At 47.1% G+C, this 13,612-nt stretch overlaps 1 protein-coding gene across 2 annotated transcripts in view; it reads right to left on the bottom strand.

Annotated features, from left to right (window-relative positions):
- Positions 1-10,449, bottom strand: part of LOC118833015 (heat shock factor protein 3-like) — a 56,588-nt gene extending 46,139 nt beyond the window's left edge. The window contains exon 1 of one of the 2 annotated variants that reach the window (XM_036740402.1): positions 10,236-10,449. In XM_036740402.1, the coding sequence (XP_036596297.1) occupies positions 10,236-10,331 (96 nt within the window). In that variant the 5' untranslated portion in view covers positions 10,332-10,449. The remainder of the gene's footprint in view (positions 1-10,235) is intronic. The other variant, XM_036740401.1, reaches the window with a different exon arrangement.
- Positions 10,450-13,612: the final 3,163 nt, after the last annotated feature.

Raw genomic sequence — 13,612 nt, 5'->3', positions numbered from 1 at the left:
AGCTGAATGATGATACAGTGCTAACATTCTAATGGGGCAGAAGAAACAAGGGTCCCTTCAGAACCTTAATACCTTCAAAAGGTATTGAACGAGCTAAATAAGAAAGCCAGAGGACCTCTGGGTGTATTGGTTCTGTTCTGAGGGTTTGAAGAGGGAAAACAAGGGAGGGCCAAAGAAGGAATACACCAGTGTAAAGGAGGAAGAATGGGGACAGAACTATTTCTCATCATCAGAATACAAGAAAAAAGCATGCAAATAAGGAGGAAGGAGTGGAGACAGAAAGAACCAGATGCACCTCAAGAAGGGCTGAATGTACACACTGGTAGAGAAATCCATCAAACTCAACAGTCAAACAAATGAGGATGGGAGAGTTATGGGGGAGGGGTGCTCATGTGGGGATGAGCAAAACCAACTCCCTGATCCTCAAAGAAAGACGAAAAGGAAAGAACAGAACGTGGATCTAAGGGGCGAACTCTGAAGTGGGGAATGGCTGAACAAACTGGGTTACGTGAATGTAACGAAATATTATTGCACTGTAAGAAATGATTACAAAGGATTTCAAAGGATCCTGGGTAGTAGGAACCTTGAGAACAACTTCTACAAGGACAACACTGTAAAGAAAAACAACTTTGAAAGCTGATTAATGCCGTGACGGCCCCCTTCTCTGATGATGATGAAGCGTGTCCTTTACCTCGTGACAGAGAGGCCACGGACTCAGGGTGTAGGGTGTCGTAAGGGGCACACATTTTTGGACATGGCCTCTAATGGATTTGTGTTGCTTAAGTAGGCTTAGTTGTTACAAGGGACTGCTTGTTTTATTTGCTAAGTTTTTATTGGGGGGAGGGAGGTTAGCAATAGTGATGCCAAAAAAAAAGTCATTGAAACATTTTTTTTAAAACATACACAGAAAAGAAGGAAGTTCAGAAGGAAACACAAACAAAACAGTTTGGAAAGTAATGTGTGGAATTTATCATACATATATTTTAAAGTAAGAAGGGTGAAATAGAGTTTCACTGTTCCATATACAATCCTCCTTCTATGTTCTGCTAGGTAAATGAAAATGCTCAAGGTTTATTTGGTGTTTAAACTCAGAATAAGAAATTTTAATTTAATTTGAAAATATAGCTGATGTACAAATATCAGTGAAATTATTTTTAAAAACAAGGACAAAAAATTGATGGAGGTTAATTGTTCACAGTCATGCTAAGATGATAATGTACAGAATCAGTCAATGGTGTCAAACTCAAAAGAGAAACAGGGTCGGTAAACTGTCCATGGGGATCTCTATGGACCATGTGTGGACTTAGTTTCCAAATGTAATGCTATCTGTGTTTTATTGTATTTTCATTTATTTTGTTAAATATTTTCTGAATCTATTTTAATCTGGTTCTACACTGAGGAGTGCTAGTGTTTTGCAACTCAGAAAACTAGACAAAATAACAACACAATTCATCTGGAGGAAAAGGTAAATAATCTCAATGGAGAAATGAAAAAAGGAACGTGGAGACCTAGCAGGACCAGATCTCAAGTTATATTGCAAAGCAATAATTGTCAAAATAATTTCATATTGGCCAAATACTAGAAAAACGTGTCAATGGAACAGATTAGACACAGAACCTAAACTGTACCTAGGGCCAATCAAACACAGTAGCACAGTGTTCAATAAACTCAAAATACACCAGCCCTTCCTATTCCACAAAAACTACTGGACAAATGAGAAAGTAGTCTGAAAGAAATTAGGTTTAGACCAAACCCTCCTACCATATACCACTATAAACTCCAAATGAATACATGATTTAAACACAAAAGCTCTTAGAGTTAAGAAGTGAACTTTTGATTTCGTTGGTGTGGGTAACTTTAAAGTCTTAGAGAGCTGTATAGAACACAGACGGCTAATTGACTTGGCCCAGAGTCACGGGGCTAAGATAGGTTGGTTAGAGGTAGGACCTGAACCCAGAGCTTCCTTACTTTGAGGCTGGCTCTCTGTTCTTGACACCATGCTGCCATTCTAGAAAATTCTCTCATATCATAAACAAATTAGAAGGGAAGGGAAGGAGATATCTTTCAGAATTATGGACATGGGAGAAGGTGTAACTAAACAATGGAGTGAGATGAACAGAAAAGTTAAAACGGACAGTTTTGATTACATAAAATGTAAAAGGTTTTGCACCAACAAAAATCAATACAGTTATAATTCGAAGGGAAACAGTTTAATTGGTCAAAAAAAATCTTTCAAGTACATTTCTCTAATAAAGGTTTGCTATCCAAGATACATAAGGAATTTATACAAATATGTAAAGCCATTTCCCAATAGGTCAAAGGATTATGAACAGGCCATTTTGAAAAGAACCGTAATCAATACCACATGAAAAAAATTCTCCAAATGACTATTAGTAAGACAAGTGCAAATTCAAACACCTCTGAGGGTCCATACCTCACACCCATGAGATTGGGAAGGAGGATCAAATGGCTGGCGGGGCTAAGTGAGAATAGGCACACACATGCCCTGCTGGTCTGGCCATTCTGGAAAGCCATTTGGCTCTTTTACAAAAAGGCGGTCAGCTCTGCATAGCCTTTGACCCGGCAAGACCATATAAGCATAAACCCCAGAGAGGTCAAAGACAGAAGGGAAAAGTCTCCTGTATGTCCAAATAACAGTAGCCTTTATGTTGTACAGAGTGGGTAGGTACGCATCACTTGGGGAATGCCTAAACACATTGTGTTCTCTGAACGGAATGAATATTGTATCATTAAGAAACGATAAAAGGACAAATTTAGAGAACCTCAGCAAGGTTCGTGGGAACTGATGTATAGTGAAGTGAGCAGAACCAGAAGCACCATTTAAATGACAGCATTTATTAAGTGCTTGCTGTATACAAAGCACTGGGGATACAAACAGAAAAGTGGGGGTGGGGGCAGGGGTGGGAATGATACAGTCACAGTTTGACGGCAAGTCAGACAGAAGGCATGGTCTACAGGGGGCAGTGGCAAAGGCAATGCTAATGCCTCTTCTTCCGTGGTATTTCCACTGATCCAATCATAGTGTTTCTGATATTGACACATTTGGCAGGACAAGGAACTTTGGTGCCAAAAACAGACACACATGCAGGCAATACACTAGGTAAAAACTAATTATGAATACTCCTTTGTCACTCCTGGTCTTTTCTTCTCCTTCTGGGACCACCTATGCTTTGCCAGGTAATGTTTTCATTTCAAAACAAATAGAAATGCCTCCTAGGTTAAAAAAAATCACAACCCTGATGTTTAAGCTTTGGTAGTCGGTTATTTGCAGATAATAAAGCTTTATTAACACCTATTGATGGATCTCCTTCAGGACTCCCCTGAAACCTTTCAGTTTGGCCTCTGGAGGTTGGGTGGAGAAGTCTGAAGAAGAAGCCTGCTCCCTCCCTCCCCCCCCCCCCCACGAGCCACAGTCCATTCACTCTGCCCGACAGAACTTAACTTGCTGCAAGAGAGCTCCCATTTGTTGTGAGGATGAAATGAGATAAGGACATGTGTAAAATGCTTTGCGAACCTTAAAGGACTAGAGACATGTAAGCTATTATTGTTGGAAGGAGTTGGTTGGTGGTGGGAAGAGGCCAAAGAGGCCCAAGAAGCATTTTAAATTAAGACACAGAAGAGAACAAGAAGGCATTCAATTTTGTTACCACCATGTCACATTTAATGTACATTTTTTAAAAATACCAACCTGGATAGAAGGGAGGTTCAGCTTCATATACAACACTGGTTTTTGTCCTTTGTATATTGAAATTTTGATATTTATTAAGTTCATGATAAAAAAAGACATTTTGTAAAAAAGAGAGAATAAGGCAAAGGTTGTTCCAGAGCTTCACAGACTTACTTCAGTTCACAGATCTGTGATTTCAGACTTCTCGAGCGGCTGAGGCTGAAAACAAAATTCCCCACCCGATGGCCACCCTTGGGATGGCCACCCTTAGGATAACGAGTCTCTCCGAACTGGCCCCAGCTCCAAGCCTCTGCAGTTCAGCAGGTCCTGCCGGACAGGGCCAATGCTCCACTGGCTTAAGCCACCTGGAGGCCCAGGCATGAGGGGAAGACTTGAGTCAAAGACAGAAATGTAAGTTGGTGGAATTAATAGAGTGACAAAATTGGACTGATATGAATGGCCCAGATTTGATTGGCTATTCATTTTACTCATCAATACTTGGATTCATTCTAGAGTTAATTTCATTAACTGACAAGACAGAAGGAACATAGTTTTTCTCCCACAAATAAATATTTTTTTTCAGCCTCTGCCTTCATCCCCTCCCCTCGCCAAGAACAAGGAGCAATTCTAACTTAAGGAATGTCAGACATTTTTAGATGGTGTTCCACAGTGGCCTAGCATGTGTGTGCCCTAACGGTAACTAGGAAAACACCAGCAGCGTTATAACACACTGTTTGTGGACAGGGGAGCCATTCTGGCATACACCCCAAAAGGAAATGGTTTACGTGTAGTATAGTAATAGGCGTGAGGCTTGGTCTGTGTGCCTCCTGGAGTGAGGAGGGAGGGAGATTGTGCAGCATATACAACACCCACACCCATGGAAAAGCTTCCAACAGCTCAGCAGGCAACAGAGAGCATTTGATTTCGAGTCCGAGAGCATGGGTTCAAATCTCTGCTCTGCCCTTCCCCACCCGTGACCCTGGTATTACACTGCTCAAAGCTGCAGAATGAGGGAAGAAGCTGCCCTGAATGATCCCCAAGGTCCTTCTAACAGGCAGGTTCTGTGATCCTTCTGGGCAACTCACAATGAAGGCCAATAAGCATATATGTTAAAACCAGAACAATACTACCATGCCACTGAATAATAAAAGGTGGGGCAGCTATCAGTTGTGATTCCACCAAGTATCTACTAAGCACCTTCTTCTCTGTGCCTGGCATTGTGCTAGGCGCTGGAGACACCAAGACAAAATGTTGAGTTTCTGCTCTTGAGGAGCTTGCACGGTCCCTTGCAGGAGACATGAACATCAACAAGTATGTGCAAAATGATATGGGGGGGGGCGGGTGCAGTTGATTTTTTAGACTCCAAGGGGAAGACTTGACATTGATCCCTATGAAATTCCGTCTGGGGAGGTACCAACAGCTGGGAGAGATCACAAATGGCTTCAGGAAGAAGATGGTTCTTGGGCCGGGCTTTCAAGTTCAGCAGAGGATTCTGAGAGGAATTGCAGCTGGCTGGGCGAGCCATCTGGTGGTACCCAGGCAGCTGGCTTCAGTATCCTCTTGCTCTGAGGCCCAGCTCTCACATTACAGCACTCCCTGCCCTACCTCGGGCTTGGCTTTCGAGAACTATGCGGGCGGATTCTTGCTCGTTTCTTGGGCTAAGAGTTTCCCAGAGCAATCATACATGTGTTGGTTAACACATGCAAATTTAACCATGCAGGCCCCTTGGGACTTAGAATGACTTAACCCCTTGGGTTTTTTGAAGCACCAGCAGGAAAGAAACTCTTGCTACATTGTCCCCAAATGAGGCATCTGTTTTGGTACTCTTGGGGTGAATGTGCTTAGACCAGTTCGTTGTTGTGATTTGGGTTCAAGTTTGACTCTTGCCACCCAGTCCCTAGCAAGACCTTAAGCAAATCCTCTCTGCACTCTGGGCCTCAGTTTCGTCATCTATAAAATGAAGGGGTTAGACTGGTTTATCTCCAGGTCTAGTCTAGTTTAAATAGTCCATGCTCTATGGTAAAAGTCTCCTCCAATTCTATGCCAATCTGTGACTTTTTAAAATTATGCTGTAGAAAAACTTAGTGAACTTTGCTATTTGAGCTCATTCTCTTAAGTTTTAAGATTTGGGCCAATCAACTGGTACAAAGGTCTGGGGATCAAGATTTAGAAAAGGGTTAAATGGCAACGTTTTTGTGTAGTGGGAGGAACACTGAACTTGGCTCCAGCCTGGGCTTGAAACCCAGCAAGGTGTATGACCTTGGCCAAATCCCTGTCCACCCTCGAGGCCTCAGTTTCTTCCTATGGAGAAGGCTGTGCAAAGTGGAGCTAGGGGATTTTAAAGGACTAGAGAAATAGCAGCTTTTCTTGCTGCCTAGATTGCCAAACGAAGCAATCTGTCTGATCTATGGAAAAGGGTTACGCCAAGGTACAGACTTTTGTACTGCTCTGCTGAGGCCAGCTGGGCCGGGGGGCCCAGGGCTAGAGCTGGAAAGGACCTCATTCCATCGGGAGGCGGAGGGAAGGACCCACTGGCACAGAGCTGATCTGTAACCAAGCCTCTCTAACTCCAGAGGTTCTGCCCTTGCTAAACAGAACCCCCAAACTGTTATTTTTGTCACCTCCCTCCATAGCCCCAAATTCACTATGCTTAATAGGGGCTTAGTAAATGTTAAAATTCATTCTGATGTCAACTGACATTCAGACGGGCAGACAAACATAGAAAGAGTCTGAACCAGAGTTCAGCGCTAAATAAACAGACTGTTCAGAAGGGAAGATTATTGATTACCAAGCCTCTGAGGCTCCGGCCCGCCTCTTGATTTTTGTGTGTGCCCAAGCTGTCGGCCCGGCACCTGGTTGAGCTTGAAGAAGGGGCCTAATTCCTGCTCATATAAGGGTTGAGCTGGGTTGGGTTGGGCAGGGAAGTTTCTGAGGCCCAGGCCAACCTGGAGGCTTGGTGATCAGAAGCTGAGAAAGCTGCCTCACTACACAGAGGTGTTTAGGTACCATCAAGAAGAGATGGGAATGAGAGAAGCCTTCTGAGGTCCTTTCTAGCCCTACAATTCTACAGTTCAGCAGTAAGCAGGAATTTCAAAGAGCCACTATGGGGGGGTCAGATAAGGGATTTCTGCAGAATGAGCCCAAGTCAGACCTCAGTGCAGAAGAGAAGTCTCATGAGAGGAGGGGGAAAAGGAGAGAATAAGTGTCTTCAAATATTTGAAAGGATCAGACTTGTGCTTGGCCCTGGGCGCAGAACCCTTAAAGGCCTGTGTAAGCTCTGAAAAGATTAGCAATGTCCCCAAGTAGAACTTGCTGCCCACCTCAGGTCAACAGAGTTCCAAGGCAGTCAATGTGCCAGGCACTGTGTTAAGCTTGGCAAGGGGGAGGGGAGCTGGCTGATCAATCAAGAAACACCATTCAACAAGCATTTATTAAGAGGTTTCCCAAGTTCAAAGTTGGGGGACAAAAAGCTACAACCAAAATAGTCCCTGCCCTCAGGGAGCTTCCTTTGGGGTGGGGTGGGGGGGAAAGAGTTATCCATAGAGCATCAGGTTGGGCAAGAGGGCATCTGAAATCCTTCACGTTCAACTCAACAAACTTGTATTAAATGCTTACTATGGATAGAAGTTGTTCAGTTCCAATGGAGAGAAAACAGTCCCTGCCCTCATAAAGTTTAGAGTCTACTGGAAAGATGCAAACTATATACAGATAGGTAAATATGTATAAAGCGATCTGAAGAGAAATATTACTAATGGCTGGAGGGCTCAGGAAAGGTTTCCCATAGCATCCTAGGTCTACAGCTCAAAAGGACCTCAGAGACTATCTAGTAAATCCCTATTGTTTAACAGATGGGGAAACTGAGGCCCAGCAAAGTGAAGAGACTTAGCCAAGGTCACATTTAGCAGGAAGTGAAGGACTCAGCCAAGGTCACATTTAGCATCTGATGTCTAGAACTGAAGGGACCTCAGAGACCATCTAGTAAAGCCCTATTGTTTTACAGATGGGGAAACTGAGGCCCAGCAAAGTGAAGAGACTTAGCCAAGGTCACATTTAGCAGGAAGTGAAGGACTCAGCCAAGGTCACATTTAGCATCTGATGTCTAGAACTGAAGGGACCTCAGAGGTCATCTAAATCTAATCCAACTTTCTCTTTTTACAGAGAAGGAAACTGAGGAACAAGGATGTAAAAGTGACTCAGCAAGGTCACATCACACAGATAGTTAAGGAGGGGTCCCCTGCGCCGAGCCTTTGAGAAAGCTAGGAGCATTTGAAGGGCAAGGAGCTGGAGGGACAACTGATGTAAAGGTGGGGGGGGTGGCACTAGCAAGTCTTCCCACTTCCAGTTTGGGAATTCTATAATTGTAAGCCCGCTGGGATGACAGGGAACAAACAGGAATTTGCAGGAGGAGAAAAGCAAACTCTTGTGGGCAATAAACTGGGAGGGGGGAGGGGAGGAGATTGCTTCAAATCCAACAAAGTCTTTCAGGCAGGAGTAGCGGGCTCTCCAGCCTAAGTCGCTCTCCGCAGGCAAAGAGAGTGTCTAGCAAACTTTCCCGCCCTGCAAGATCTTGTTGGCAAGAGTGGCCCCTTGCATACTCCCACCCTGCAAACTGCCATCCCAGTGTTCAGGCAGAAGAGGAACCCAGGAAACCCTTCGAGACAAGAATAGCCCCGACCCAAACTCTCGACCCTCCCCCAAAATAAAACAAACACAAAAGAAAAAAAAACAAACCAAAAAAATCTCTCGCCTGTAGGAGTAACCCCTTTGCAAAATTTTCAGGGCAAGAGAAATCTCCCCTCGAAAATCTTGAGCTCCCTACCCCTCACAGCTAGAGTGGCCCCCCTGCGAACTCCCCACTGTGCAAACTCACGCAAGTAATAGCCACTTCAAAACTCTCGCGGGGTGGGGGGGCCCCAACTCTTTCTGCCAGGACTAGCCTCCCTGCAAACTCTCCCAGGTAAACACAGCCGCCGCCCTGCTCCCCCTCTTTGCGGGAGTAGCCCTCTTGCTCTTAAAATTTAGTAGCCACCCCCAAACTGGACCGCCCAATTCGTTCCAGCAACAGTAGTCCTCTTGCGAACTCTCCAGCCCTAGAAATTCTTGCAGATAAGAATAGATACCCCCAAATTCTTGACACCAGGAGCCACCTCAAAACTTTGGGGCGCATGAATACCCCTCAAAAATACTTCTGCCCTGCAAATTCCTTGGGGTAGTAGTCCCAAAACTCTCCCGCCCTGCACTCTTTAAGGAAAGAGTAGCCCCTCTCCAAATGTTCCATCCTATAAACTCTTTGGGGGGGTAGAGTGGTTTCCCCACCCCCCGAAAAACCACACCCACTCTGTAAAATTCCTCGGAGCAGTAGCTCCCCAATTCTCCTGTGCTACAAACTTATGGTGGGGAAGAGTAGCTCCCCAAAAATCTCTCCCTCCTTGTAAAACTCCTTGGTCTCGTTCTGTAAGCTTTATATGACAGGAGTAAGCGCCCCCAACCCCAAGCAATCTCGTTCTGGAAAATCTCTTTAGAGTAGGACCTTCCCAATTCTCCTGTTGTGCAAAATCGCTGGGGCAAGAGTAGGCCCCCGCCCCCCCCAATCTCGCGTTCTGCAAACTCCATAAGGCAAGAGTAATCCGCCCTCCCCCGCCCCCCAGCTAAACTAGTAAGACCTTTCCAGATCTCTAGTGCTGAAAACTTCCTGGGGGAAGAGTAGCTCTCCGCCTCCCCCCGCCCCACTCTCCCGCTTTGAAAAACTCCTTGGGGTTAGAATAGCACCCCACACACGCTCGCGTCCTGCAAACACCTTGAGGCAAGTAGCCTCCAAAAAACTCAAGTTCTGCAAAATTCCTAGAAGTGGTTAGCAGCCCCCCACATTCCCACCCTGCAAACTCCTTAGTGCAAGAGTAACCCCCCCAAAAAAGAACTCTCCCGCTTTTTAAAACTCTTTGGGGGAAGAATAACACTCCCCACTCTCCCGTTCTGCAAGCTCCCCCGGGCAAGAATAGCCTCCCCCCCCCCCAAAAAAAAAGTTCTCCAGTCCTGTAAAAAACTTCTTAGGGCAGGAGTAATTCATGGCAAATTATCATTAGCAGTAGCTTCCACTAACTCTCTTGCCCGACAGATCTGTGGGACAGGAGTAGGTCCCCCTCCCAAATCCCCAGGCTCTTTGGGGCAGGGGCCCCCCACTATAAAATCTATAGGGCAAGGCTAGCCACTCCTGCAAACTTGAGCGCAACCAGAGATCCCCGGGGACCCCGATGGTCGGCCTCGGGCACTTTGGGCAGCACGAGGGAAACGCCCCCGCCCCCCCCCGGGGGGGCCGAAAGGGTGGCGCCCCCAAGGAGAATAGCGAGAGGCAGGGAGCCAAGGGGGACGGGGAGCTGGAGGAGGGGCGCATGCGTAGCCCGGGGCTCCGGAACTCGGCCCCCTCCCCACGCATCCCGGCCCGCGAGGCGCCCAGCAGCGCTGGGCGCTCGGACACCTCGCGGAGTCCAGTCCCCCGACTAGCGCTCCGACCCGCTTGCTGCGCACGCGCAGCCACCCCGGCCCTTACCCGGCTCCAACCGATCACGTCGTCGGTGCTCGAGTCGTCGACCAGAGCCCAGAGCTTGGCCAAGAAGCCAGGCACCACCGCTGAAACCCCCTCCATGATACTGAGAGCCGGACCGAGATGAGAAGGGAGCAGACACACCACAGCCCAAAGCCGAACTCCGACAACTGGCCAAGACGCCCCAGGCTGTCCAGGGCAGGCCAGCTGCCGGCCCCGCCCCATTGCTGGGGGGCGGAGCCCCGAGCCCGAAAGGGGGCTCGGATTGGCTGCGGGACCGCATACGTCATTGCTGGGGCAGGGGTACATGTGACCTCGAGGCACGCGTTGGGGGGGGGGGTGAGCCAGGAAAGGGCAAGTTGTGCACGAGGAGGGGGGGGGGGGGGGAGGAGGGAAGGGGAGGGGAAGGGAAAGGAGGGGAGCAGTGGGGTGTGCCCTTGCCTTTGGTGAGCTCCGGGGGGCCCAACCTGAATCCATCACTCCTGGCCTGAATCGAGTTAACCCCTTGGTGGGTTTAGCAACCCCAAGACTGCGACTTTGACTAGGAGTTGTAACTGTGCGAGCTGGGGCGAGCCCATCATAGAGACCGAGAGCCTCCGGGGACCTTAGAGAGAGACCCACCTCGACTAATTGGCCTCGTTTGCCGAGGAAGGAAGCGGGGACCTTAAAGCTGAAAGGACTTGACCAAGGTCACACAGGTTGTGCTAGAGGCAGATTTTGAATGTAGGGCCTCTGATTACAAATCTATTATCCTAAAAGGTCCATAAAAGACGGGCTAAGGAGACCTAGAGATCATCTATCTAGTCCACAGATTCTCCGTCTTTTCCAGGCCATCCCCCTTTGCCTTGATTTCAGTAAACCTCAGAGTACCCCCTATTTAATATGAGATGAAATAAAGTTCAGAGCTTACCATACATATGCACAGAAGAAATGAAATAGAGGTCAATAAACAGTAGGTGCTTAATCCAAAGCCTGTAGACATAATTAATGAAGAATAGTACGGTAATTTACCAAATATTCCCTTACCACTTGCCAAGCTTCTCCTACCCACTCTGCGCTGCATACATACTGCAGGTCAGGGACCTCTGATCTGGTCCAAGCCCCTTCTTTTTACAAAGGGGTGGAATAATCCTAGAGAAAGGATATGTCCCCCAAACCATAAAAGAGTTAGAGGGTCTTTAGAACTTACAAATGGTCTTCTAACTTTACTGTTCATCTTCCAGGACACTCTCCATCCCCCTTTCCTCCCTCCTACCCCACCCTCCAGACTTGGAGCGCTCCATTTCCCTGCCTCCCTGGCTTCCTTCAAATCCCAACTAAAATCCCCCCCGTTACAGGAAACCTTCCCCAACCCCTCAGAATTCTAGTGCCTTCCCTCTGGTCATTATTTCTTATTCATTATTCATTTCGTATATAATTTGCTTTGTGTTTATTTGTTTGCAGGCCATCTCCCCCATGAGATTGTGCCTGGTACGTAGTAGGCACTTGATCCATATTTACTGATTGATTTGGTTAATCTAGTCCTAGGCTGTACCACAGTATCTGGATCTAGCCAGGCTTGGCCTTAGAGGGTGGAGGGGAAGGAGCTCCCTGGCCTAGCTGGGAAGACAAAACCTTCCACAGGAGGTCAGCAGCATTAGAAAGGCAGTGTCAAACACAAGGTTGTAGGTTATAGACTGTGAGGGCGCTGGAGACCATCCTTTGAAACAGCACAGCCTAAGAGATGGATGCAAGACTGCCGTTGGAGTCAAAAGGATCTGTATCCAAGTCCTACCTTTGACACCCTATAGGACCTATATTATAGGAGCTGTGAGCCTGTGGGCAAGTGCCTTGACTCTCTCCACGTGGCAGACAAATCAGTGAAAGGGTTTTCCATTCTGGGAGTTCCCTACAGGGATAAAATCACAGGTCCAGACCTCCCCCCACCCCCAGCCAAATGGTAAGGTTTAGGGAGGTCTCAGTAACATTTTAGGGCCTTCTCTGTGCCAAATCACCATCTCTTTTCCAGCTTAAGTTCTGAGATTGGTAATCAAATGAACACTCTCATGTCTGTAATAATAATATAATCTTGGACCATAATATTCCTGGAGTTTTCTTGGCAAAGATCCTGGAGTGGTTTGCCATTCCCTTCCTCGGTGGCCCAGGGTCACACAGCTAGGAAGTGTCTGACGCTGTACTGGAACTCAGGTCTATCCCAGTGCTGGGTATTGTCTGACTCCAATCATCTTTCTCCCTGACTTCCCTGCCCAAAACAGTCTTCCCTGGCCAGTACTCCTCTATATGTGTTCTCTTCCTATATTAGAATACATGCCGTTTGAAGTAGGGACTGCCTTACTTGCTTGTCTTGGGGGGAGGAGAGGGTCATGGCTGTTCCCATCTCCTGATCCGGATGACCAAGGAGTTTCCTCCAGTATCCCCCTTTACCTAGCACATCCTCCCCTCCTACCCTCAGTGGAAAACCTCCCCCCATCACCATCACATATTTTAACATTTGTTGCCAAGGTCTCTCGTTTGCCCTATCTCACACCTCTGGGAACAGTTATATTGTATATTTGTGTTTCCCTCTTAGACATCCCGGAGATCTTGCTAGGTTCTCTCCCACCTCAGCTCGTTCTCCTGTGACCAGAAGTCGCCAAATTGTTTCTGCCTCTTGAAATCCTGCTCTTCCTTCCAGGGCCCCCTCGAAGTGAACTTTTCCCCCATCTTCTCCCCCACCCCCACCCCCAATTGCTAGTCCTCCCTGCCTTATTTTCTTTCTTTTGCAGTGACCCTGTTACATTTTGTATTAGTTGTTTCCTTAAATGTCTTATGCCCCCAACTAGACTGTAAGCTCCTAGAGTCATCCAATACCGACTTCTTCAGGAGGCCTTTCCCCCCACACTCTGTTCCCAGCCATTAATGCCTTCCCCTTATCACTCAGTAGGTACCTTCTATGTACAGGTTATATCCCATGTTAGAAAGGAAGTTACTTGAGGGCAGGAACAGATTGGCCAACAAAGCCAAGCCCCACTTGGTAATCATTTGGGCCCTGATGACTCAGAGTGAAATTTAATAACAACTGTTACTGTTTGGGGCCAGAAACCCCAGGGTCTTCCTCTCCCAGATTGACTTTTTTTGACTAGGTAAAAGAGGCAATTCTCTGGCTCATTTCTTATCAAGCCATAATCATTGAATGTTCTTTGCCTCGGTCCAACTGACACCGGTTAAAGGCCTTAGCTTAAAGAGGCCAAGGTGTCCCATCGCATCCAGGGCCATCACCAGTCGTCCTGATCTATATCTGGCCACTGGACCCAGGTGGCTCCGGAGGAGAGAGTGAGGCTGATGACTGCACAGCCCTTCCTCACTTAAATCCAATTCACGTTCGAGTCATGGCATCACCTTCC

The sequence above is a fragment of the Trichosurus vulpecula genome (assembly GCF_011100635.1).
Source record: "Trichosurus vulpecula isolate mTriVul1 chromosome X unlocalized genomic scaffold, mTriVul1.pri SUPER_X_unloc_1, whole genome shotgun sequence".
Lineage (NCBI taxonomy): Eukaryota > Metazoa > Chordata > Mammalia > Diprotodontia > Phalangeridae > Trichosurus > Trichosurus vulpecula.
The sequence above is the reverse complement of the archived record's forward strand: the minus strand, read 5'-3'. Positions and strand labels throughout refer to the sequence as shown.